The 23,926-nt window shown below is 43.5% G+C and overlaps 2 protein-coding genes across 2 annotated transcripts in view; both read left to right on the top strand.

Annotated features, from left to right (window-relative positions):
- The window catches only part of LOC102810627 (zinc finger protein 585B-like), a 21,877-nt gene extending 18,495 nt beyond the window's left edge, over window positions 1-3,382 (top strand). The window contains exons 5-6 of the mRNA XM_006868423.1: window positions 1,445-1,579; window positions 3,259-3,382. Coding sequence (XP_006868485.1) covers window positions 1,445-1,579; window positions 3,259-3,382 — 259 coding nt within the window. The remainder of the gene's footprint in view (window positions 1-1,444; window positions 1,580-3,258) is intronic.
- A 1,460-nt stretch (window positions 3,383-4,842) lies between these two features.
- Window positions 4,843-19,129, top strand: ZNF343 (zinc finger protein 343). Its single transcript, XM_006868422.1, has 6 exons — window positions 4,843-4,852; window positions 11,924-12,076; window positions 12,184-12,242; window positions 15,050-15,176; window positions 17,463-17,937; window positions 18,088-19,129. Exons 1-6 carry the CDS (start codon window positions 4,843-4,845, stop codon window positions 19,127-19,129), a joined length of 1,866 nt encoding a protein of 621 aa, XP_006868484.1.
- The last annotated feature ends 4,797 nt before the right edge of the window (window positions 19,130-23,926 follow it).

Genomic DNA, 23,926 nt, shown 5'->3' with positions numbered 1-23,926 from the left:
CATTTGAATTATGGTGTTAGCAAAGAATACTGAAAGTACCATGGACTGTCAGAAGGATAAACAAATCTGTCTTAGAAGAGGTACAACCAGAATGCTCCTTAGAAGTCAGGATGGCAAGACTTGGTCTCTTATACTTTGAACATATTATCAGGAGAGTCCACTTCCTGGAGAAGAACATCAAAGATAAAGGGAGAGTCAGTGGAAAGGAGGAAGACCCCCAACAAGATGGATTGATACAGTGATAGCATCAGTGAGCTCAAATACAACAATTGAGAATAGTACAGTACAGAGTAGTGTTTCATTCTTTTGTTCATAGGGTTTCTATTAATAGGAACAGACCCAAAGGCACCTAACAACAACATCTTGTAAATGTTTAGATCTGGGATGCCATCTTCAGAAACTGAAGTCTGGCTGATGCTGGGTTTCACTGTGTATTCCCTGTCCACTACCGTCAATCAAATGCAAGATGTGATTGATGGCTTTCACCTGAATGGCCTTGATGCACAGCATTATAGATAAATCCTTATTATGGATCTTCAGAAACTGACTTGGCTGAGAATTCAATTTTTGTATCAGGTTATCTGAGAAACTTGCCCTTTCATTGACCTGTGACCATCTTGTAATAAACTGAAGAACACATATGCTTGCAATTATGTACCCTTAGTCAATTTTGTAAGGAGCGCTGGTAGTGTAGTGGTTACGAATTGAGCTGTGAACCGCAAGGTCAGAAGTTTAAAACTACCAGCAGTTCTGCGGGAGAAAGACGAGGCAGTCTGCTCCCATAAAGATTTATAGCCTCGGAAACCCTGTGCAGGGTCGCTATGAGTCAGAACCAACCTCACGGCACTTAACAACAACAACAGTCAATTTTGTAAGACCACATGTATGTTATCCATCTTTTCCTGCGAAGTGACTTCTATCCTTTCTTTGACTTCTGATTGTCTTTCATCCAACTATGATTTAGTAACTTTTAGTTCCTGCTCCACAAGTCCCTGATGTGGCACTACTGTAGGCTAAGCCCTGGACTGCTAACTACAAGGGCAGCAGTTTAATCCCATCATTCTTGTTCAGAAACCTTTATGGGGTTACTAAGAGTTGAAACTAAATCGATGGCACACAGGAGCAACTGCGCAAAATTGTTTTCTTCCGCATTGTCTGGTAGAGTGACCATCTTTACTCTGAATCTGGATGTCTTATGGGTTGAAACATTTCTATCCTTCAATAAACCTGTTTTGTTTCTAATTTTACACAGACTCCAACAGTGAAGTAAATGGAGTAATACAGTATATAGTCTCCTGAGGCTATGAAAGAAAAGGTATCTTCCCTTTGGAAAACAGGAAATGTCCAGTTTAATTTTTATTTGCCCTTACGTTTCAAACATCCTTTTCATGAGCTAAACTAAAGCCATCTGCTAAGCTGAAGTCTAATTGATGTGTTGACTAAGGAAGAGGTTATCTTCAAGAGATGCCGGCGCAGCCTTTGACTCAGACGACTTCCGGATCAGTTCCTCGGCGCGCGAGATGACGTTGCAAGCACTTGAGGTGGTCGTGTGCGGCCCGCACAACGCGCTGGATGGAAAGCAAGATGACCTTTTTCTACCTAAGCATAGCTGCATCTTCTGTGTTTACACGCTTTAACAAGCAAAAACCAACCATCCGTGAGCGCCATACAGGCGTGGCCTCTTGCAGCCGGTGCACTTCAATCCTCAGCCTCATTTGATTTATGGGAAATTTATTGGAAACAAAGCAGGCTCCCAGAATCAGAGCTGAGAACACCAGAAAGATGTTTATCTGTGTTTTATTGACTGAGCAAAAGGTATACAACTCAAACTATGGGTAATACTGCAAACAATGGGAAATATTGAACATTTTATTGTGATCATGTAGAACCTGCATATACACCAAGAGTCAAATCAGGAAAGGTGTTCTTCTGGATTATATGAAGAAAGCCGCAGCAGTTTTGGAAAAAGTTATCAACAACCTGCGTGCCATATGCACCTGCACAACCTTGCTTGCTGACAGCAAAGAGGCCTTGAAGCACTTAATTGATGAACATCAAAGATTACAGTCCTAATATAAAGAAACAGTATGGTTTATACCTTAATGTAAAAAAAAAAAAAAAATCCTCTCAACTTGATCAGTAAACAGCATCCTGATAAACAAGAAAGATAGAAGTTTTGGAGTGTTTAATTTTTGTTGTGTCCACAATCAACCACCATGCAGTCTAATCAGAATGCATACAGCATTTGGCAAATCTATTGTAAAAGTTCTCTTTAAATTGTTAAAGAGTGAAGGTACCACTTTGAGGTATGATATTTTCAATTGCCTCATATGCATAGTAAAGTTGGACAATGGATAAGGAAGACCAGAGAAGAATGGATGCTTTCAGTTATGATGGTGTCAAAGAGTATCGAATACACCATGGATTACTAGAAAACCAAACAAATCTCTATTGGAAGAAGAGCCAGAATGCTCCTTAGAAGCAAGAATAGGGAGACTTCACATCACATACTTTGCACATACCAGGAGGGACTAGTCCCCAGAGAAGCACGAAGCACATCTGCTTGGTGAAGTAGAGAGTCAGTAAAAAGAGATCTTTTAAGAAAATGGATTAGCACAGTGGTTATAACATTGGGTTCAAACATAGCAATGGTTGTCAGGATTGAACAGCAATGGGGGAGTGTTTCGTTCTGTTGTACATAGTGTTGCTGTGAGTTAGAACAGACTTGACAATACCTAAAGAACAAAGAAGAGTTGAATCCTTACCCTTAACTCTAATGTTTTTCTTTTAATCATTTTCCTCTTGTTGAAATCCTCAAAATTAGTAGTAAACTCTCATCCTGCTCATAGAATGTGGAAACCTTATTTTCAACTTGGAAACTGACTCTGGAATTATTTGCAAGGACTCTAATTGAGAAATGTGCTATGTTGCAGGTTCTACATGATCACAATAAAATGTTCGATAATTCCCATTGTTTGCAGTATTACCCATAGTTTGAGTTGTATGTATACCTTTTGCCCAGTCAATAAAACACAGATAAACATCTTTCTGGTGTTCTCAGCTCTGATTCTGGGAGCCTGCTTTGTTTCCAATAAATTTCCCATAAGTCAAATGAGGCTGAGGATTGAAGTGCACCGGCTGCAAGAGGCCAGGCCTGTATGGCGCTCACGGATGGTTGGTTATTGCTTGTTAAAGCGTGTAAGCACAGAAGATACAGCTATGCTTAGGTAGAAAAAGGTCATCTTGTTTTCCACCCAGCGCGTTGTGCGGGCCGCACACGACCACCTCAAGTGCTTGCAACGTCATCTCGCGCGCCGAGGAACTGATCCGGAAGTCGTCTGAGTCAAAAGCTGCACCGGCACCTCTTGAAGGTTCGCTCTGAGGAGGGCTGGCGGAACTGAGACTTCACTTGGGAACCACCACCGTTTTGATGACTACGTATTCTAAGAAGAGACTGGCTAGGCTGTCACCACAATGGCTTATTCGGTAAATTCGCCGCGTTGCTCAGTAGCGGCTCTTGTGGCGGCCGATGGGAGCCGCAGGGCGCGGGGTCTGTGGAGGGTAGTTCTGGCGTAGTGATTCCCGCGCAGTGGGGGCTTCACAAAAGGGTGGGTCTTGCGGTATGACCCGAGGTAGAATTCGCTGGCAGAGGAGTGCATCTGGCAAAGGGTTCCTGATGTTCCAATTTTGAAGAAGGGGGCGAGGCTCATGACTTTCAGGGCATGACGCGGACCTTGTAGCCCCTGGTTGTATCTGGGACCCAGTGACCTGGAAGTTCGAATTGAAGGGGTTGGGGTTAATCTCAGAGAATTGCCCATTAGAGAGGGTTATTCCCACAGTGATTTAGGGGCCTAGGGATGAGTTCAGTCAGGGACAAATAAACTGTCATCCTTTGTTGATGGGACTGCAGCTGATGTGGCCAGCGCTTCTTGGACCTGCAATTCCAGGTCATGGTTGGAACCTTGGACTTTGCATGTCAAGATTGGTTGGTTTTTTAATAGGGGCCGAAGACATCCCCAAAAGAACCATGGTCGCATAGTGGTTAAGTGTTTAGTGGCTGCTAACTCAAAGGTCCTGGTGTGGCGCTGTGACTGCAAAGGTCTGTGCTTCAAACTCACCAGCTGCTCCTTGGAAACCCTATACAGGGTCGCTGTGGGCCCGAATTGACTCGATGGCACTCAGCAACAACAGCCGAAAGGTCAGTGGTTGGACCCTGCAGCTGTTCTACAGGAGAAGATGTAGCAGTTTGCTTCTGTAAACCTATATGGCCAGCTCTACTCTGTCCTACTAGGAACCCTGGTAGCGTAGTGGTTACGAATCGGGCTGTGAACCGCGAGGTCAGCAGTTCGAAACTATCAGCTCTTCCGAGGGAGAAAGATGAGGCTTTCTGCTCCCGTAAAGATTTACAGCCTCGGAAACCCTGTACTGGGTCACTATGAGTCGGAACCGACTCCACGGCACATAACAACAACAACAACTCTGCCCTACAGGTTTGCTATGAGTAAGATACACTCCAAGGCAGTGGGTGGGGTAAGGAGGCAGCCCAGATGGTCTGAGGTTGTGTGTGGTGATGTCTCAGGACCTGCTATATCTTGGTATGTTGAATTGGTGGAGAGGTGATTGGATATGAGCTTGATATTTCTCAAATATTCCCATAGGATTTTGGTGGCACTGTGGTTAAAGTGCTCAGCTGCTAACCAGAAGGTTGGGGATTTGAACCCACCTTCCAATCCGAGGGACTAAGGTATGGCAGTCTACTTCTGAAAACGTTTACCGCCTGGGAATCTTACGGGAAGATTCTCCTCTGCCCTAACAGCATTGCAATGAGTTTGAATGCGCGAGATGGCAGTGGGTGTGAGTTTGGTTCAGTGGAATGCCCGCGACTTTATGGGCATGTTGTTGTTTTTGTTGTTAAGTTGGTTTCGACATGTAGCGACCCTGTATGAGGTTTCTGAGGAGCAGCTAGTGAGTTTGAACTGACAACCTTGCGATTCAAATGACCTTGCCATCCAGTGCTTATCGTACAGTGCCACCCCAGGACTCCTTGATGGAGATGGGTTTAGTCTGACACAGAAAGTGAAACTTTCTCTACTGCTGCCAGGGCATGTATCTGGGCAGCTTTTTTTTTTTTTGCGTGGGTTCAAATCTGCTTTTCTGGGACCTGATACTGTGTTTTTGGTGAAAGATGCATGCTCTACTTTGTGGCAGTGGTTTCCACTTTAGTTTTAGTGTGGGTGACCATTTGGCTGATTTGCCCTGCTCCTGTCTAATTGTGCCTGCAATGTCTTAGTTGGCCACCTCTGGTTTAAGACGTTTGGAGTATATGAAAGAGCCCCCAAAGTCTAGGTAGTTGGCATAGGAGGAGTTTCTGCCCTGGTGGAAGACAAACTCCACTTTGTCCAAGCTGAAAAAATAAGAGGCATTCAAGCTGAGCTCACAGAAATGTGTTGATCTGCACTGTCTCAGAGAACACTGTCTCAGAAGGAAAAGAAAGCAGAAGTGTAGCATGTCTCTGAAAAGAATATTTGAATCATAATCCTTCTGAATAAGCAGGAGAGACAGAACTACAGCTACTCTTAGAATAATTTTTTACTAGCTTCCCTTATCCTGAAAGATAAGAAAAATCATTTTCATACATTGCTTGCATAGACTACCTCCAGTTCAAAAGACATCAATGGATGTATGACTCATAATTACTAATGTATAGTTACTATTTCTCTAAAATTCTCATATAGAAAAGCCCGTCCATTTTCTATACTTTGGAGTAATTTGCGGTTTTACAGATTGTTTCGCAACTGCAGTTGTACTATTTCTTCAATAAATATCTTTCGTTTTTTATTTTAGTAGATAACCTACTTTTACTCTTTATGGAGATTAAGTAGTGTGGATTAAGGAGCTCTGGTAGCGTAGTGGTTACGAATCGGGCTGCGAACCTTAAAGTCAGCGGTTTGAAACTACCAGCCGCTCCGTGGGAGAAAGATGAGGCTTTCTACTCCTGTAAGGATTTACACCCTCGGAAACCTGTACAGGGTCGCTATGGGTTGGAACCGACTCAACGGCACTTAACAACAACAACAACAACAAAGTAGTGTGGAAACCACTGAGGGCTTTTGCCTGGCTAATACTTAGTTCATTTCCAGCCTCTCTGCAGGGGTCCTTATATCAGGATGTGGATTTTTAATGATTAAGAACGTATTTTAAAGGCTTTCTGCTCCGCAAAGATTTAAAAGCATCAGAAATTCTACAGGGCCACTGTAAGTTGGAACCAACTTGACGGCATTTAACGGCAGCAGTAAAGTTGTACAATGCAACCTGTGGACCCTTTAACAGATTCACTATTAATTCGTGTTCAGTCTTGTTTCATCTACATCCTTTCTATTGTTCCTGTGGATACATTTTGAGAATTGTCACACCCCACAGGGGTTTGTCACTTGTGTAACTGGCTAACAATGTGGCATTCCACAGTTAGTGTTCAAATCTAAGCACTTTTATTTTGTCACCTTTAGCTAGATATGCACATATCACCTCTCTTATCCCAAGAGCAAACTAATGAGACTCTTGAGTAGTAAAGTTGTACATTACCTGGAATTACTTCTGTTAATGAAGTGCTCCCTAGTTAGTTCTAATTCATAGCAACTCTGTATAGGCTGAAGAAGAGCCTTTGGTAGGTTTGAACCTCTGGTCTTGCGACTAGCAGTCTAATGCTTATCCTACAGCACCACAGTAGGACTAGTAATTGTTAGCTTATATATATATATATATATATATATGTGTGTGTGTGTACATATATATATTGTTGTTGTTATGTGCCGTGGAGTCGGCTCCGACTCATAGTGACCCTGTACAGGGTTTCCGAGGCTGTAAATCTTTACGGGAGCAGAAAGCCTCATCTTTCTCCCGCGGAACAGCTTGTAGTTTCGAACTGCGGACCTTGAGGTTCGCAGCCCGATTCGTAACCACTATGCATGTATATATATATATATATACAACTTGTGGCCTTGAGGCAAGTAATTTCCCTACTCAATATCAGCTAGATGTCAGGGCAGACTGTATTCTGATGTAAAAAACATTTGGCATTGAGCACCAAAAGCTGCCCATACTCTTCTCTTCTCTGTCACCTAAGGCTTTTTGTGTTTTTCGTTTTAAAGAAGAGTCTTCTCATTTGGAACGTGGGAATTTGTAACCTGATACGTGGGGACAGAGAGATGGACAGCAGGCTTATAAACTGCCTATTCCCAGGTCTACCTCACATCGCTGAGTGTTCACAGGAGTTGTGTGTATAGAAAGGGAGGACCTTTGCTTCCTGGCAGATTATTTCTGGGTAACGTAGTGGTTACGAGTCGGGCTGTTAACCTCAAGGTCGGCTAGTTTGAAATTACCAGCAGTTCTGTTGGAGAAAGATGAGGCTTTCTGCTCCCGTAAAGATTTACAGTCTTGGGAACTCAATACAAGGTCGCTATGAGTTGGAACCTACTCCATGGCACACCACCACTTACACATTCCCACAGTGTCTCATCTGCTGCAAATGGGTTAATTTCCTTTGTACGTCCTTGACAATTTGTGTCCTTCAATATCATATTTAAGGCTTGGAGGCAATCTGTTTCCCCACTTACCAGGCCTGTTCTAAGGTGGGGCTGTACAGGGACTAATACCCGAGACCAGTGCTCACATTCATGTTACCACCATTCTTGCCCCAGCAACATTTCCTTCTGGCAGCTGTTTTACCAGCTACTGTCAAAACAGACCTGATAGTGCCTCTCACTTACTGGCATTCGTTCTATAGGGCAGAGTAGAACCATCCTATAAAGTTTCCAAGGCTATAAGGCTTTACTGAAAAAGAATGCCTCATTGTTCTCTCACAGAGTGACTGGGGGGTTTGATCTGCTTCGCAGCTAGGTACTTTAACCACTGTGCCACCAAGTATTTCGGAACCCTGATTTTTAAATCTCTCACACATTCCCACCTTTTGATCAAGGAATTTGATATGAATTTTCATGCAAAGTTTGTGGGGAAGGATGACAGACCCAGCCTTCAGTCAAATTACTGGCATTCATTACTGACTGCGTTATTTTGCAATCAGTTTCGTATCAAGCTTCAGTGGGAATTGTGAGTATGAAAAAGAGAAACCCTAAGATAGATTTCAAGATGTAAGAAGACTTCCCAAAAATAGTATATGAAGATAAGTAAAAAACTACTGCTAGTAGGACTGCTCTTCTTAAATGCACTGATTTACTCCAAACAAAATGTGGCTGAAAATGTGTCTGCAATCAAGGATTGGTTGCAGACAAGTTTTCTCAGTAATGCACATATATGATTCTTGTTATGGTACCTTTAAAGACATGGTCCAATCAAAACAGTGGCATTTGAGCACCACTACTGGACCAGTTAAATTCAAGGCAGAGAGGTCCGTTCAGAAGGCTATGGTGACTGTCTTTTGGGATTTCAAATGATTAATCTTTATAAGTTTTTCTTGAATGGCACAGGACAATCATAAGAGTTATAGTGAGTAAGTCTGAAGAAAATTGAATACTGCTTGGGTGAGGAGAAGGCCAGGTAAGTTGCACAGAGGAATTGTTTTTCCATCATGACAATGCAACTGCTCATTCTTTGAGGGAAGCAAGGGCTGTCACAGGAGAATCTCATTGGGAAGGCTTGCCCCATCCACCTGACAACCATGAGCTTGTCCTTAGCTTTGTTCCCCTAACTCAAAAAACTTTAAAACAGGAACACAATTTGAGATCCTTGCGGATGCCATTCTCCCATGTTTTAAATCAAAGAGTGAATAATTTTTAGTGGAAGGATTGGAGAGATGTAAACACAGCCTCCAGAAGTGTATAGACCTAGAAGTGATATTTTTTAGAAATGACAGCTTCACATTTTGATATATTTGTTTAATAAAGGTTTTTTATGATTTTGTAGTCATACTTTTTTATTTGCCCTTGTGTAAACACAAAAAGCCTGTAAGTCATGAGAGTAATAAAATAGGTTTCATTAGTGATTGGCATATAAGATGACTTGTTGTTGTTGTGTGCCATTGGGTCGGGTTTGACTCATAGTGACCCCTTATAGGATTTCCGAGAGTGGCTGGTGGGCTTGAACTATGGACCTTGCGGTTACCAGACCAGTGCTTATGTTAAACTGCCACACTAGGGCTTGAGCTGACATAAGAACTATCAAAAGAAATAACAGATGGAAAAAAAAGATAGCTACATGCTAAAAGCAAATAGATACATAAGGATTTCTGTGTTGCACGTAAAGCATAGGGACTGAGAGAAGTTTTCACTAATGAATAAGATCTAACTTCTGCCATGAAGTTACTTTCAAGGTTATAAGTACTGAGTATCATGTAATAGTTTCAGCAGTTGACATAGGATATTTCTGAAGCACCAAAAAATACTATTTTAAGTGTGCAGTATATATAAGAGAAAAAAAATACCAAAATTTAAGAAACAGAATTCAAAAGAACCACTTTATTGAGTAGCTTACACGATTTTGTTCTATAAGTTTTGGTTCAGCTGTCCGCTTGCTTTGCAATCATCTATTTTAGGCCACCTGGGCAACTGAATTTCAGTTTGAGGTCTTCAACTTGTTGGTCAGTTCAAACAGGAACTGTGGCCTTTAATAAATTGTAGAAATGGATGTAAGTCTTAATTCCCTCTAACTCAGCGACAAAAGGACTGGTGAAAGGACTAAGTCAGGTCCCTTTTATTGAAGTTCTACTGAAGTAGCTTTTGGGATTTTTAACTCAAAGGTTTATTTAATCTATGAAAAAAAATTTTTTCAGTTGTAATTAAATATGTCAAATACAGCATTCTACAGCACTGGACTGCAAAGTTGGCAGTTCAAACTCACCAGCTGCTCCTCTGAAACATTGTATTGAGTCACTATGAGTTGGAACAGACTCGATGGCACTTAACAACAATAATAGAAAGAATTCCAAAATGAAGATGCCCCACAATTTTTTTCATCATCTACCCTGTGCCACTTAACATCTGCTCAAAGCAATGTCTGAGTGAATGAATCTCTGTGGTCCCATAAACTGCAGCTCTCCCACTCCTACCATGGATGCTGGCAAAGCTGACTGGGCCCATGGCACTTGTGGGCTCCCAGTTCTGGGCTGTTGCTGCATGCAAAAATCTGAAACACCAACCATTCCTCCCATAGACCACTCTACTGAACTGGGCTCGATAATCCATTGCAGTGACCCCACAGAAATCAGACACCTTACTTACAGTTATGTGAGTAACTAACAGGTCACAGTTCGGGGTTAGAAATGCTCACGGCCCAGTTTTTCCAGTAAGCTGCTGATGAATGCCCATAGGACACACCACTATACCATAAACCTCAGCCTGAATGTACATGTTTCTCGCTCCATGAGTCAGAAAACCTAGCTTCCCCACTCAAGTGCCTGGAGGCACCCCACTCTTCAAGTAAGCTTCTTGCCTCAAATCACTCAACTTTATGTTCTCCGTGGACTGGGAATTCACTGCTTTGTCTTGTGCTCTGGTTCTTGGTTCTGTTGCTGCTGCTTCTGTTCTGCCAATCCTCTGGTGTCACATTCAAGAAATCAATGATGTATTGCATTAGGCAGATCTGCTGCACAAGACCTCTTTAAAATGTTCAAGAGCAAAGATGTCAGTTTGAATACTAAGGTGTGCCTGACCCAAGCCATGGTATTCTTAGTAGCTTTGTATGTATGTGAAAGTTGGACAATGAATGAGGAAGGTCGTAGAAGAGTTAATACGTTTGAGTTATAATGTTGGAGAAGTATGTTAAAGAACCATGGACTGCCAGAAGAACAAAGGAGTCTTTGTTGAAAGATGTGTAGCCAGAAAGCTACTTAGAAGTCAGGATGATCGGATTTTATCTCTTCTACTTCGGACATGTTATCAGGAGGGACCGTCCAGTGAGAATGATATCATGCTTGGTAAAGTGAAGGGTCAGTGAAAAGGGGAAGACCCCCAACAAGATAGATTGGCACAGTGGCAACAGCAGTGGGCTCAGATGTAACAACGATTGTGAGGCTGGTGCAGGACCGGGCAGGGTTTCATTCTGTTGTCCATAGGGTACTATGAGTGGAAACCAACTTGAAGTCACCTACCGGCAAACAACGACGACAACATGACATGCTACCTTTTTAGGTCTGAGACTCTTAGTCTGAGTCACCTGTCACTGCTGTGAAATTATTTCCTTTATGTGGCCTTTGCCTTGGTCCTTTGGAAAAAATGCTTGGAAAATGATTTTCCTTTAGCATATCCTAGGTAAATTATAAACAGCTTGGTATTTGATACTATTGCTTAGTAATTAACAAGACCTGGATTGATTGACATCTCATGGGTAATTGAGGATTGGTTATACTCTGGTCATAAACTGAGTCTTAATCTTTACTCTCTCCTTTTCCTCCGTCCCCTTTCCAAATCCTCCAAGTACAGGGATAGGGGAGGTAGAAGCTGGCTGCTGCATGCTCTGACTGGCCTACCGGGAACCCCCAGAGTCTCTTTCTCCACAAGCATTAGGTTGTATTCTGTCTTCTGTTTGACTCAGATAGCATGACTGACCTGAGTCATAAAGCTGGGATCTGAGGTGGGGGCAAGAGGGGTGAAATAAATTTTGGTTGTAAAAGAGAGCATTAGGGAACACACTTGAGGGCTTATCAGCCCAAAAAGAATAAAGGTGGAGACTGAGAGAACTGAGCCTCTTGATGTGTTTGTTGTCTAAGGAGGGTATGAGAGAACAAGACATGTGCCGAAGAGGCTGGGCAGAGAGTACACTGTGAAAGACCCAGCAACGTCAAGTCGCTTCTCCATCCCCCAGGCTCAGGGTACTTGGAAACACTGGGGGATTTCATAATTGAGACGTGAAGTCACCCAGGCAGCAGAGATCCATATGGAGATGAAGTAACTTCCAGCTGGCCCTGTGGCAGCATTTCAAGACAGTCACTGGACTGATTCTAAAGCCATCCTGTTGCCTGATCCTTCTGCCTGGGGAGAGCAAGACTGGAAGAAGAGTTTGACTTCAAAGAACAGAGAAGATATGGAGACCAGGAAGAATTGGACTCAGACACATAAGACAAAAGGTTAGAGTTGTTCAGGGTTTTGAAATGGGTAGTGGGAAATCAAGGACCAGAAGACCTGTGGGAAAATTATGGAAAATCTACTTTCTCAAATCTTTTTCTTCCTGTAGGTTTATCTTCTAAGAATACTGACTGGCCTCAAGAGAGGAAGAGGAAACCCAAAATACTGGTGAGTTGCAATTCCCCTATTTTTCTGAAATGCTGGCTCACTTCCTAGAGAATAGGCTTGTATTCTGTGTCTTGGAAATGAAGGTGATCAACATTTAGACATCTCGTACTTCAGGGTCAGGGGCCATGCTAGGCATTTTAGAATGATTTCTGTATTTTTGCATTTTATTTTTCTTGTTTAAAAAAAATACCCAAGATTAATATTAAGAATACAGGACACTCTTTAAGACAAAAGGAATATGTTTTTTAATGGAAATTATTAAAGTTCTTAAATGTATTACTAAAGTCATGTAACATTCATATGTATGCTATGTAATGTTACCCTCTTGTATACTGGAGATGTTTTGCTTTTTAATTATTGAACTTTTAAATATACACAAATAAATGTTAAGTGCCATCAAGTCAGGTCTGACTCTATATAGGGTTTCCAAGGAGTGGCTGGTGGGTTTGAACCACCGACCTTGCAGTTAGCAGTCCAGTGTTTATCCTACAAGTGCCACAGCAGGACTCCTACACAAATAAAGAGCAGAGTTGAAATAGATTCTCAGGCATCATCTTATAGTTTCAACCATCATCTGTAATGGCCAGTCTTACTTACAGGAATATGATATTGTATTGATGAATCTCAAATATGACATATAAAATATCAAACTACGCACTTTCCCATTTTTCTCTTCAGTTCTGATACCAGCTGCCCATGTAACACTTCTTTCTCTGACTCTGGCCACCTGGAGTTAGGCCAGCTCTCAAAAGCTCAAAGGATACTGTTCTACAAATTGCCAAACCAGCAGATTCTAGCTACAAGTTTTAGAATGTACATGCTGACTACAAAATTGATTTGTCCCTTCAGGATGCTAGCCACAACATAGTTCACCCTCTGGCTCTGTTACTTCTGACCTACTAGCTAAAAATTCAGAGTTCTCCTCTTATCCTTAAGGATGCCAGCTGCAAGGTTGGGAGTACCCCCTGGGCTCCCTCCCCTCTGACCTCTTGGCTCCCACTACTCCTCTGGGTTTAATAATTTACTGCAACAACTCACAGAATTCACAAAAGTGGTCGTTTTATAATTACAGCTTAATTAAAGCAAAACAGGCTATAAATGAAGGGATACATACGTAAGGCAAGGCCTGGGAGGGTTCCCGGTGCAGAGCTTCCGTGTGCCAAGAAGGGGTGTGCTGCCATCCCATCCCACAGACTTCCATGTCTTTCACCATCCAGGAAGCCCATGGAGCTTCTTTGGAACTCCAGAGCCTTTGCTGACTTCACTATAGTCATGTTTAATTGGATCAGCTCCCTACCTACCCTGAGGTCAGCTGGACTCATACTGATTCATACTGATCTTGATGTGCATCGATGTTTACATAGTTGTCGTTGAACTGAAGAACTAGAAGAAAAGTGTGTGTACTTTATGCAGTTACTCATAGTTAATGTACCATGGCAGCTAGAATCTCAACCATCTGGTTGGGGTCCTGGGGTTATTTAACTAAACCATGGTAATTGAAATTTGTGCATGTTAGATCTGTGCACAGTGAGGACTCCTATTTTAACTAAGCAAATTAAATTTATATTAAATCTCAATAAATTGTTTTTCAGAGCCCTAATAAAAGATTTACAGCCTTGGAAACCCTGTACGGTAGTTTGACTCTGTTCTACAGAATGATTATGCATTGGAATCAACTCCGTGAGACAACAGGTTGTTGTTGTTGTAAAAGATTAAGTTACTTGTAAACGATGGCAGCACAAGGGTTTGTGTCACTCATTTGCCAGTGTGAGAACCTGTCATCCCCACTTCCAAGTCCAAGTGTGGGTGGGTGGTTGGCCATCGCACATGCCATTGGGTGTCGAGGACCTCAGCCTTGGCCAGTTGGAGAAGGGAAGAGCTCTGGGTGTAGGAGGAGGCATGATGCTCCACCCCTTGAAGCATGAGGAGGAGGTTCCTGTCTGTTGGCCCTGAGGGAGGAGGCGGACACCATCAACTTCCACACCGGTGACACAGACCCTAGTGAAGCCACTGTCTATAAATGCTCTTTTTTTGGAATATTAAACATTCACTTGCCAACTGTTTTGCATAGATGAAGTAATTGTTCTCTACATGATAAGTAGAGAGAAAGCAAACTCACTGCCATGAAATTGATTGACTCATAGCAACCTTATGGGACAGAGGAGAGCTGCTCCCTGGGGTTTCCGAGGCTATAAATCCTTTCAGGAGCAGACAGTCTCATCCTTCCCCCATGGAGGAGCTGGTAGCTTCCAAACTGCTCACCCTTTGATTAGCAGCTCAATGTGTAACCCATGACCAGGGCTCCTCTTTGAGAAAATTCATAAGCAAAGATAGGAGTTTTACCGAGCACATTTAATTTCCTGATCTCTTAAAAATGCTTGCATACCCCATCTGTTCCTCCCATCATAAGATCTTCACCGTCCCTTTATGCTTAGCACTGGGCCACCTTCAGGATGCCTTCTGTTTTTTCTAGCCCCTCCCATCGTAGAATTCCTCCATTATGAATTCTCAAAGTCAATATTTTGAATTCTCCTTATTGCTCTCAAATGGATTCATATGTCCTTTCTCCACTGAGGTTGCATGTTGGAGGGTCAAGATGTGTTTTGCGCATCACTGATGCTCTCCACACGTTTTCTTTCACATCTGGGTACTAGTCATGTCTGGAAGGACAACTATGGAAAACTGTGTTCTCTGAAAGAGTTAGATGAATTTTTTCAGATGCAGCCTCTTCAGGGCCACCAGTGAAACTCCTCTCATTGAGAAGAGTGATGGTGACTTGCTATGTGGTGACTTATCCCTTACTCTAGGAACCAGTTACATTTGAGGATGTCACCGTGGTCTTCACGGAGGCAGAATGGAAGAGACTGAGCTCTGAGCAGAAGAACCTCTACAGAGAAGTGATGCTGGAGATCTACAGGAATCTGCTCTCGTTGGGTGAGGCTGTGATGTCTTCTTTTCCTTCATTAATTCAGCAGATATTCCTTGGCCTTCTACTATGTGCCAAGGAGCCCAGGTGGTATAGTGATTAAGCACTCATCGCAAACTGAAAGGTCAGAGGTTTGAACCGACCATCAATCCTGGGAGAAAAATGTGGCACTGTTTCCATAAATGTTGTTGTTCTTACGTGCTCTCGAGTCAGTTCTGACTCATACTGACCCTGTATCGGGTAGCTTTGGGAACCCTCTGGTGTTATTCTAGTCTATATTAAAGGATCTGTATGAGTCAGGATCAACTTCATAGCAACAGGTTTTTGTGTTTTGTTTTTCCGTGTTCCAAAGGTTCATGGGTAATGCACAGTTTGTGCTCAATTATTGACCTAAAGATTGGTGTTTCAACCCATGCAATGGCACCATAGAAGAAAATCCTGACAATCTACTTTCATAAAGGTTACAACCGTGGGAGAAAGAGGAGGCTTACTGCTCCTGTAAAGATTTACAGCCTTGGAAACCCTGTACAGGGTCACTGTGAGTCAGAACTGACTCCATGGCACATAACCACCACCACCAATGTCCTTATATTGGGAAAGAGAATTCTTCTGCAGGGATGGGCTAAGTGGAGAAGGGAACTAAAGAATTTGACAACAATGCAGTTTACCACAAGAGGGGAAGCTTGAAATGAATCTGAGACAGTGCATGGGATGGGTGGTACACATGGTTATAAGCTTGTTGTAGTTATAAAGTTGAGAGTCCTGGGGTGGTGCTGTAGGGTAAGCATTGGACCACAAGGTCGTTTGAACCGCAAGGTTGGCAGTTCAAGCTCACCAGTCACTTCTTGGAAACCCTATACAGGAACGCTGAGTCAGAACTGATTCAACGGCACTTAACAACAACAAAATTTATAAAGTTGGAGGTTAGAGTCCCCCTAACAGTGTCTTAGAAAAAAAGACTCTGGTGGTCTACTTTTTTTTTTTTTTTTAAGATTTTATTGTGAATTATGTGATTTTACATGGGAGAACATAATTTCTACATTCATCATGTCGTATTTCATTTCATTGTACTGATTACAATCCCCTCCATGCCTCATCAAACAACCAAAGGGTACACCCCACAGGCCTGCCCCCCATCCGTCAGCACACAGCCCCTCTCCCTCCCTGAGTCCAGTGTCACCAGCCGCTCCATCTGTCCACGTCATCTTCTCTGCCTCCATTTCTGGCATTACTGCTTCTCTGGGTCGGGTCCCGCACTCCACTCTTCTCACTTGATGGTCCAAGGGAGCTCTGCTTCTGGACTGCAAAGTCAGTCAGTCCCCTCCTTGTTTAGGGTTTGAGCGGCTGGTAGATTCGATGTGCTGACCTTATAGTTAGCAGCCCAATGTATAACCACTATGCTACTGGGCTCCAAAGAACATACAAATCTATCTTGAAAGAAGTGCAGCCAGAATTCTCCTTGAATCAAGTATGAAGAAACTGCCTTGCATACTCTGGACAAGTTATCAGGAGGGGCCAGTTCCATACAGCAGTGTATGCTTTTACTCGTTGGCAGCTGTATCCAATGTTGTGTCTTGAGGGTAATATGATCTCCCCGTTAAATTTTCTTTTGGAAATATCACCGTGAAGTGCATCATAGCTCCCCAATGGAGCCAGCAAAACCAGTGTTAGTGATAGCAGCAGAAAGAAACTGATGATCTACTTTTGAAAACTCAGCCATTAATACACTTGGCTCTCAGGCCTACTCTGACACACATGGGTGTCCATGAGTTAGATTTGATTTTATGGCAATTGGTTTTATATGTTTTACTTAATGGGGGTTAAGGTAGACGTAGGGGCTCTGGTATTAGTTAAGAGCTTGGCTGCTACCCAATAGGTTTATGGTTGAAACCCACAGAGAAATCCAAAATACATGGGAAAAAGATGTGTGGTTCTCAAGTAAAGGTTGACCTCCGTCGGACCCTGTGGAGCGGTCCTGTTCTGCCCTGCGAGGTCAGTATGAGTCGGAACCTACTCTGTGGCAGTGAGTTTGGTTTTGGGTTTAACTAGGCTTTTGTCAGTTGCTGTTGAGTCGATTCTAACTCATGGAGACACCACCCATGTAAACTAGAAGTTTTGGAAGCAGATCGCTCAGCCTGTCTTTTGAACTGCCAACCTTCAGCTGGTCATTGAGCCCTTAGGTGTTTGTGCCACCAAGGTCCTCCAGCAAGGAGGTGCTCTCTATCATGGGAGAAGGCAGAGAGCCCAGATAACCCAACTCATGGCTGCTCTAACAGAAAATTTTCTCTTTTCAGCAGAACCAAAGCCAGAAACTTACCACTGTTTCTCCTGCCTTCTGGCTTTCTCGTGTCAGCAATTCCTAAGCCAACATGTGCTTCAGATCTTCCCAAGCTTGTGTGCAGAGCATCTCTTCCATCCAAGGGGTGCCAGCCCAGGACATCAGAAGCAGACACAGCTGCAGGATTCTGATCAGAGCTGCTGGTGTGAAAACACAGATGGTCAGAAGAGAGAAAATGTCTGCAAACCTGTGTGTGGAAGGACAGGGGAGAAAAAGACTTCAAGGACATTTTCCAGCCCACCCCAAAGACAGCCAGCAGGCTCTCGAAAAGGCCACACAGGGGTAGGAACAGAGCCTAGCTCTGCCCAAAAGCTGTCATCTGTGACAACAGATAAAAGGTTGAAGGAATTAGGAACGTCAAGATTTGGAGCAGTTACCTATAGAAAGGGTGGAGCAGACCATAGCCTGAAGTCAAACTTCACAAACCAGAAGTCCCATGTGTGCAATGAATGTGGCCGAGGTTTTAGCTACAAGTCAACTCTCATCATTCATCAGAGGACACACTCGGGGGAGAAACCATGTGTGTGCAAGGAGTGTGGCCGAGGTTTTAACTATCAGTCAACTCTCATCATACACCAGAGGACGCACTCAGGAGAGAAGCCTTATGTGTGCTTGGACTGTGGCCGAGGCTTTACCCAGAAGTCCGGCCTTCTTAACCACCAGAGGACACATTCAGGAGAGAAGCCACATGTGTGCAAGGAATGTGGGCGAGGCTTTACCCAGAAATCAGTCCTCTTTATGCACCAGAGGACACATTCAGGGGAGAAGCCACATGTGTGCAAGGAATGTGGACGAGGCTTTACCCAGAATTCATCTCTCATCAGACACCAGAGGACACATTCAGGGGAGAAACCACATGTGTGCAAGGAGTGTGGGCGAGGATTTAGTCATAGGTCACATCTCATCACACACCAGAGGACACACTCAGATAAGAAGCCCTATGTTTGCAGTGACTGTGGGCGAGGGTTTACCCAGAAGTCAGGTCTCCTTAACCACCAGAGGACACACTCAGGGGAGAAGCCATATGTGTGCAATGAATGTGGCCGAGGCTTTACACAGAAGTCACATCTCATCATACACCAAAGTACACACTCACATGAGAAGCCACATGTATGTAAGGAATGTGGGCGAGGCTTTAGCCACAAATCAACTCTCATCATACACCAGAGGATACACTCCGGTGAGAAGCCGTATGTTTGCAATGAGTGTGATCGAGGATTTACCCAGAAATCAGTCCTCCTCATGCATCAGAGCACACACTCCGGGGAGAAGTTGTATGTTTGCAATAAATGTGGGAGAGGCTTTAAGTGGAAGTCAGGCTTTCTTTACCACCAGAGGACACACTCAGGGGAGAAACCCTACATTTGTAGTGAGTGTGGGAGAGGCTTTACCCAGAAGTCAGGCCTGCTTATGCACCAGAGGACACACTCAGGGGAGAAGCCACATGTGTGCCTGGAATGTGGGAGAGGCTTTACCCAGAAGTCAGGCCTGCTTATGCACCAAAGGACACACTCAGGGGAGAAGCCACATGTGTGCAAGCACTGCAGGCGTGGCTTCAGCTCTAAGCAAAGCCTACTCAGACATCAGCAGGCCCACTCGGGAGAAGCCCTATGTCTGCAGTGATTGTGGCCCGGACTGTAGCCAGAAGTCAGAGTCACAAGATCTCAAGAGATCCACTCAGATGAGAAGTTTTATGTTTGCTATGGATGTGGCCAGGGCTTTACTGTAAATTATTCCTCTCCTCCATCTGAAGACACAGAAGTTCTGTATGGATAGAAAGAGTGGGTGGGAGTTGGGGAAAAGGTGCATTTCACTATATGTTGGGCAGCAGTTTTTGATGGTGTTTTTTTGTTTGAGAAGCACTATGTGGGCAGTGGGAATAGGAGGAGCTTTATTTAGTAAGGAACTCTGGTAGCGTAGTGGTTACGAATCGGGCTGCCAACCTCAAGGTCAGCAGTTCGAAACTACCAGCAGTTCCATGGGAGAAAGATGAGGCGTTCTGCTCCCGTAAAGATTTACAACCTCGGATATCCTGTGCAGGGTCACTATGATTCGAGAGCGACTCCACGGTACTTAACAACAAATGCCTTCTCGTAAGCTTTTTAAGACGGAATCATTTTCTCTGTTGAGTTTTTGGTTGAAACCATGTTTTCTTCAATAGTGGAAGGCATTGTGAATGACCTGAAAAACTTTTTTGACAGAATAATGAAATTTGACAAATGAGTAGAACACATATGCTCCAAGTAGTTTCTGATGCCGTGGTTGCTGAGATGAGACAGTTTCTCTAGATGTATGCTGTCATACAACCCCAAACCAGATGGTCATACACACGAAAAGCAGAATTGCACTTTCCGACTAAACCTCAGAGGTGTGAAATGTCGGCTGGCACTTTATGTTCCATGGATCACAAAGGAGTTAGGTTTGCCCACTCCCAGACCTAGAGCTGAGCACCTTCAAGCTGCGGCGTACTGGGAGTAGGGTGCTACGGGCACGTATTAGCAGAGTTAAAAATGTTTTGTAACACTTGCCCAAGCAGGGCAGGGGCCATAGGGCTTGGGGCCATGGGGCAGAGATGATGAGGACCAGGCACTGCTGAGAGGAGACTTGTCCTGATCAAAGAACTGTATTCTGAATCATTTCTGATCCTGAATTGTAACCTGTGACTTCCCTAGTAAACCCTATAATTCGGAGTCTTGTCTGAGTTCTGTGTGGCTGCAGCAATGGATTATCACATCCAAAAGAGTAGAGTTACTTGGGAAGAATGACTGGTGTCAGAATTCGCAAAAAGGTTGGAGGGTGAAATGATGTCTGACATTTTTATTGAGATGTAATCTACACCCAAGACTCTATTCTTTGATCTTCATCAGCTAGTGCTTCAAGTCTCCTTTGCCTTCAGCAAGCAAGGTTGTGTCATCTGCATATTGCAGGTTGATAATGAGCCTTCCTGCAATCCTGATGCCAGGTTCTCAGATTATTTGCTCAACACAGATTGAATAAATATGATGAAAGGATGCAAACACAATAACACAACTTTCCTAATTTAAAACCAATTAGTATCTTTGTTTTGTTTAAACACAGCCTCTTGTTTTGTGTACAGGTTCCTCATGAGCTCAATGAAGTGTTCTTAAATTCCCATTCTTCACATAGTTATCCATAGATGGTTATGATCCAAACAGTCCAATGCCTTTGCATTGTCAATAAAACACAAGTAAACATCTTTCTGGTGTTCTCAGCTTTCAGCCAAGATATACCTGATGTCAGCAATGATATCCCTCACTTTACTTCCTCTTTTGAATTCAGCTTAAATTTTTGGCAGCTCACAGTCGAGATGTTGTTACAATTGTTTTTAAATTATCTTCAGCAAAAGTTGACTTGTGTGGGATATTAATGATACTGTTCAATAATTTCTGTACTCTGTTGGGTCACCTTTCTTTGGAATGGGCACTAAACATGGATCTCTTCCCATCCATTGTCTTGGTAGTTGACTTCCAAATTTCTTGGCATAGGCTAATTAGTACTTCCAACATTGCATCCATTTGCTGAACCAGTTTAATCTGTATTTTACCAATTCCTGGAGCTTTGTTTTTCACCAATGTCTTCGTGCTGCTTAGATGTGATCATATGCTGTCTCCTGAAATGGCTGAACATCAACCAATTCTTTTTGGTACTGACACAGATGCCCCCTTAAAACACCATTTTTCTTTCTTTGGCCAGAGGCAGAAAAAGACCCTGGTGACACATTTTATTTTAAGTTAGTATAACCATAAGATTTCCCAGCTACAGTTATTGAAATTTTAACTCACTGTAGCATGAAGAACCAAAGTGCTCACTGAAGTTGGAAATAGTATACAAGAAACCCTAACATTTACCATTTCAGCATTGTGATTTATCCCCCAAAGCCACCTTAGGGGCCATCTCCTAACTCCCCTTCACAGTAAGATGATTGGTGACTTAGATTCCCTTGTCTCCTTGCACTTTCCAATTTGCAAATACAGGTGTTACTTTTGTCTTGATCTCCCATCTGTGGCAGACAGCTCAGCTCAGTATTTATCAGGCATTAGTATTCTATGTATTCCTTCTATCATCTTTTGATGCTTCTTGAATCGTTCAATATTTTGCATGGAAATTCCTTTAGTATTTCAAGTTGAGGCCTGAATTTTTTCTTCAGTTCTTTCAGTTTGAGAAATGTAGTAGGAGGGTTAAGAAGATATCCCAGGTAGTAGTGGAGTAGGGGTAAGGCCTGGGCTGAGGATGTCTCAGGACCTGCTGTGCTCTTGTTTGTTGAGTGGGCAAGGAGGGGATTAGAAGTGAGCTTGATAGTGGTACAATATCCCTAGCAGATGGTGAGAGAGTTTATTGGATCTGGAATCATTGGAGGGCCTTTTGTGGCAAAGCCAGTGAAGTGTTCAATTGCCATCAAAAGATTTGAACTACCAGATGCTGAGGGTGAAATATGTGTCAATTAGTTTCTGTAATTATTTACCGTTTTTGAAACCATATGGAGCAATTTTACTCTGTTCTATAGGGTTGCTCCATAGGAGAAAACTGCGGCTATCTGCAGGAGCAGAGAGATTTAAAAAGCCTGGGAAACCCTATACAGGGTCACTATTAGTAGGAACCAACTCAACATAGGGTTGCTATAAATCATAATTACTTTTACCCTTTTGCTTATGTGTTAACCTAATGTGAGTGTTGGTGTAAGGCCAGGTCACATTAAAGGAATAACCTGGGTTTTGAAGAAAGCTTGCTGAAGAAGTCTTGAGATCCTCTGAAATAAGAAAACATTCAATATGCATTTTTTTATGGGCATCAGATTCCTTGGGAAACAGTATTTGTTAAAATATTTAACAATTTTTTTAGCATTGAACAGTTCCTACAATACAATCAAGCTTCTCAAGTTATTTGCACGGCATACGGGTTGACTAAATGGTGAAAGGATAAAACCTGAGTCACACCTTTCCTGATTTTAAACCAGTCAAGATTCCCTTGTTCGGTTACAACCATTATCTCTTGGTCTATGTACAGCTTCTGCTTGAGCACAACTGAGTGTTCTGGAATCCCCATTCTTTGTAATGTTACATATAGTTTCAGTGATCTACATAATCTACTGTCTTTGTGTAATCAATAAATGAAAAAACATCTTTCTGCTGCTTCGTGGCTCTAACCTTGCGAGCCTGCTTTGCTTTCTCAGTTGGCGTCCTCCTAAGTAAAATGAGGCTGAGCACAGGGATGCGTCGGCAGCACGAGAGGCCAGGTGTATACGGTGCTCAGGGATGTTATACGGAGTCTAAGCCCAGAAACTCAGCTGGACTTGCCTGTGCAGAGGCCAAACGCCTGCTTTCCAGTCAACCCCACCCTTAGGCGGGGCCAAGACGCCAACCGGAAGCGCTGTCTTACGACGTCTTGCGCGCCGAGGAGCGGCCGGGAAGTAGTTGGGGAGACGTTGGTTATCTCTAGAGTAGTCTTTGAGGTGGGACTGCGGAACAGAGGCGTCAGTGGAGGAGCGTTATCTGGTTAATGGAAAGGTATTTTTAAGAAGAGTCTGGCGAGGTTGTCAGCACAATAGCTTTTCTCTGGTAAATTCACCGCGTTGCTCAGAAGCGGCTTTTGTGGCTGCCGATGGGAGCCGCAGAGCGCGCGGCGTCTGAAGACGTTAGTTCTGGCTTAGCTCCGCGGAAATGACTGGGTGGAGCGAGGTCCCCACGGATCCCTGAGTGTCTAACCCCGCGCAGTGAAGGCATCAGGGAAAGATAAAGTCTGGCGTTAGGACCCCAGCTGGAGTTCGGCTGGCAGGCAGGGGAGTGGGTCGGGTGGAGAGATGGGAGTCTGCGCTGTGGAGGCTCAACGTCAGAGGCGTCCTGAAGTTCCAATTTTGGAAAAGGAGACGCGTATTTGGGGCAAGGGATTGAGTAAGACACACCTTGTATGCTCGAGTTGCAGGGTTTGGGACTAGGGAGTCAGTGACGTAGAAGTTGTGATTTGTTTTTTGAAGGAGAGGGTGTAGCAATTCGTGAATGGAGATGATGGCTCTGTAATTTAGGGATCTGAGGAGGGATGAGTTCAGCCAGTGGCCATAGTCTCACATTCCCTGTTGATAGGAACATGGCTCAGTATGTAAAATCCCAGGGTCTTGCATTTCCAGGTCTGTTGGGAATCCAGGATTTATTGTCCTTGCTAAGATAGGTGTTTTTTCCCCTTCTTCTTTTGTTTTTGGATGGGGTCTTGCAATATCCCAAAAGGAGCCTTTGTAGCCTAATGGTTGAGGGCTCAGCTAACCAGAAGTAAAGCGGAAGTAGCCCACCAGCTACTCCATAAGCAAAACGGGACAGACGGCTTCCCTAAAGATCTGTGGCCTTGGAAACCCTGTAGGCGGTTTGAACCCACCAGGCCTCTGTAGGGGAACGATGTGCCATTTTGTGA

Source organism: Chrysochloris asiatica, unplaced genomic scaffold, assembly GCF_000296735.1.
Source record: "Chrysochloris asiatica unplaced genomic scaffold, ChrAsi1.0 scaffold00116, whole genome shotgun sequence".
In the NCBI taxonomy this organism is placed as follows: Eukaryota; Metazoa; Chordata; class Mammalia; order Afrosoricida; family Chrysochloridae; genus Chrysochloris; species Chrysochloris asiatica.
Note: the sequence above shows the minus strand (reverse complement) of the source record. Positions and strands in the feature narration are given on the sequence as shown.

What these genes read in the sequence shown, in the direction of transcription:
- ZNF343 (XM_006868422.1), top strand. An exon ending in TCAGACACATAAGACAAAAG is followed by an intron (nt 12,077 to 12,183) that starts GTTAGAGTTGTT and finishes TTCTTCCTGTAG; the next exon opens with GTTTATCTTCTAAGAATACT. An exon ending in TCAAACTTCACAAACCAGAA is followed by an intron (nt 17,938 to 18,087) that starts GTCCCATGTGTG and finishes CATACACCAGAG; the next exon opens with GACGCACTCAGGAGAGAAGC.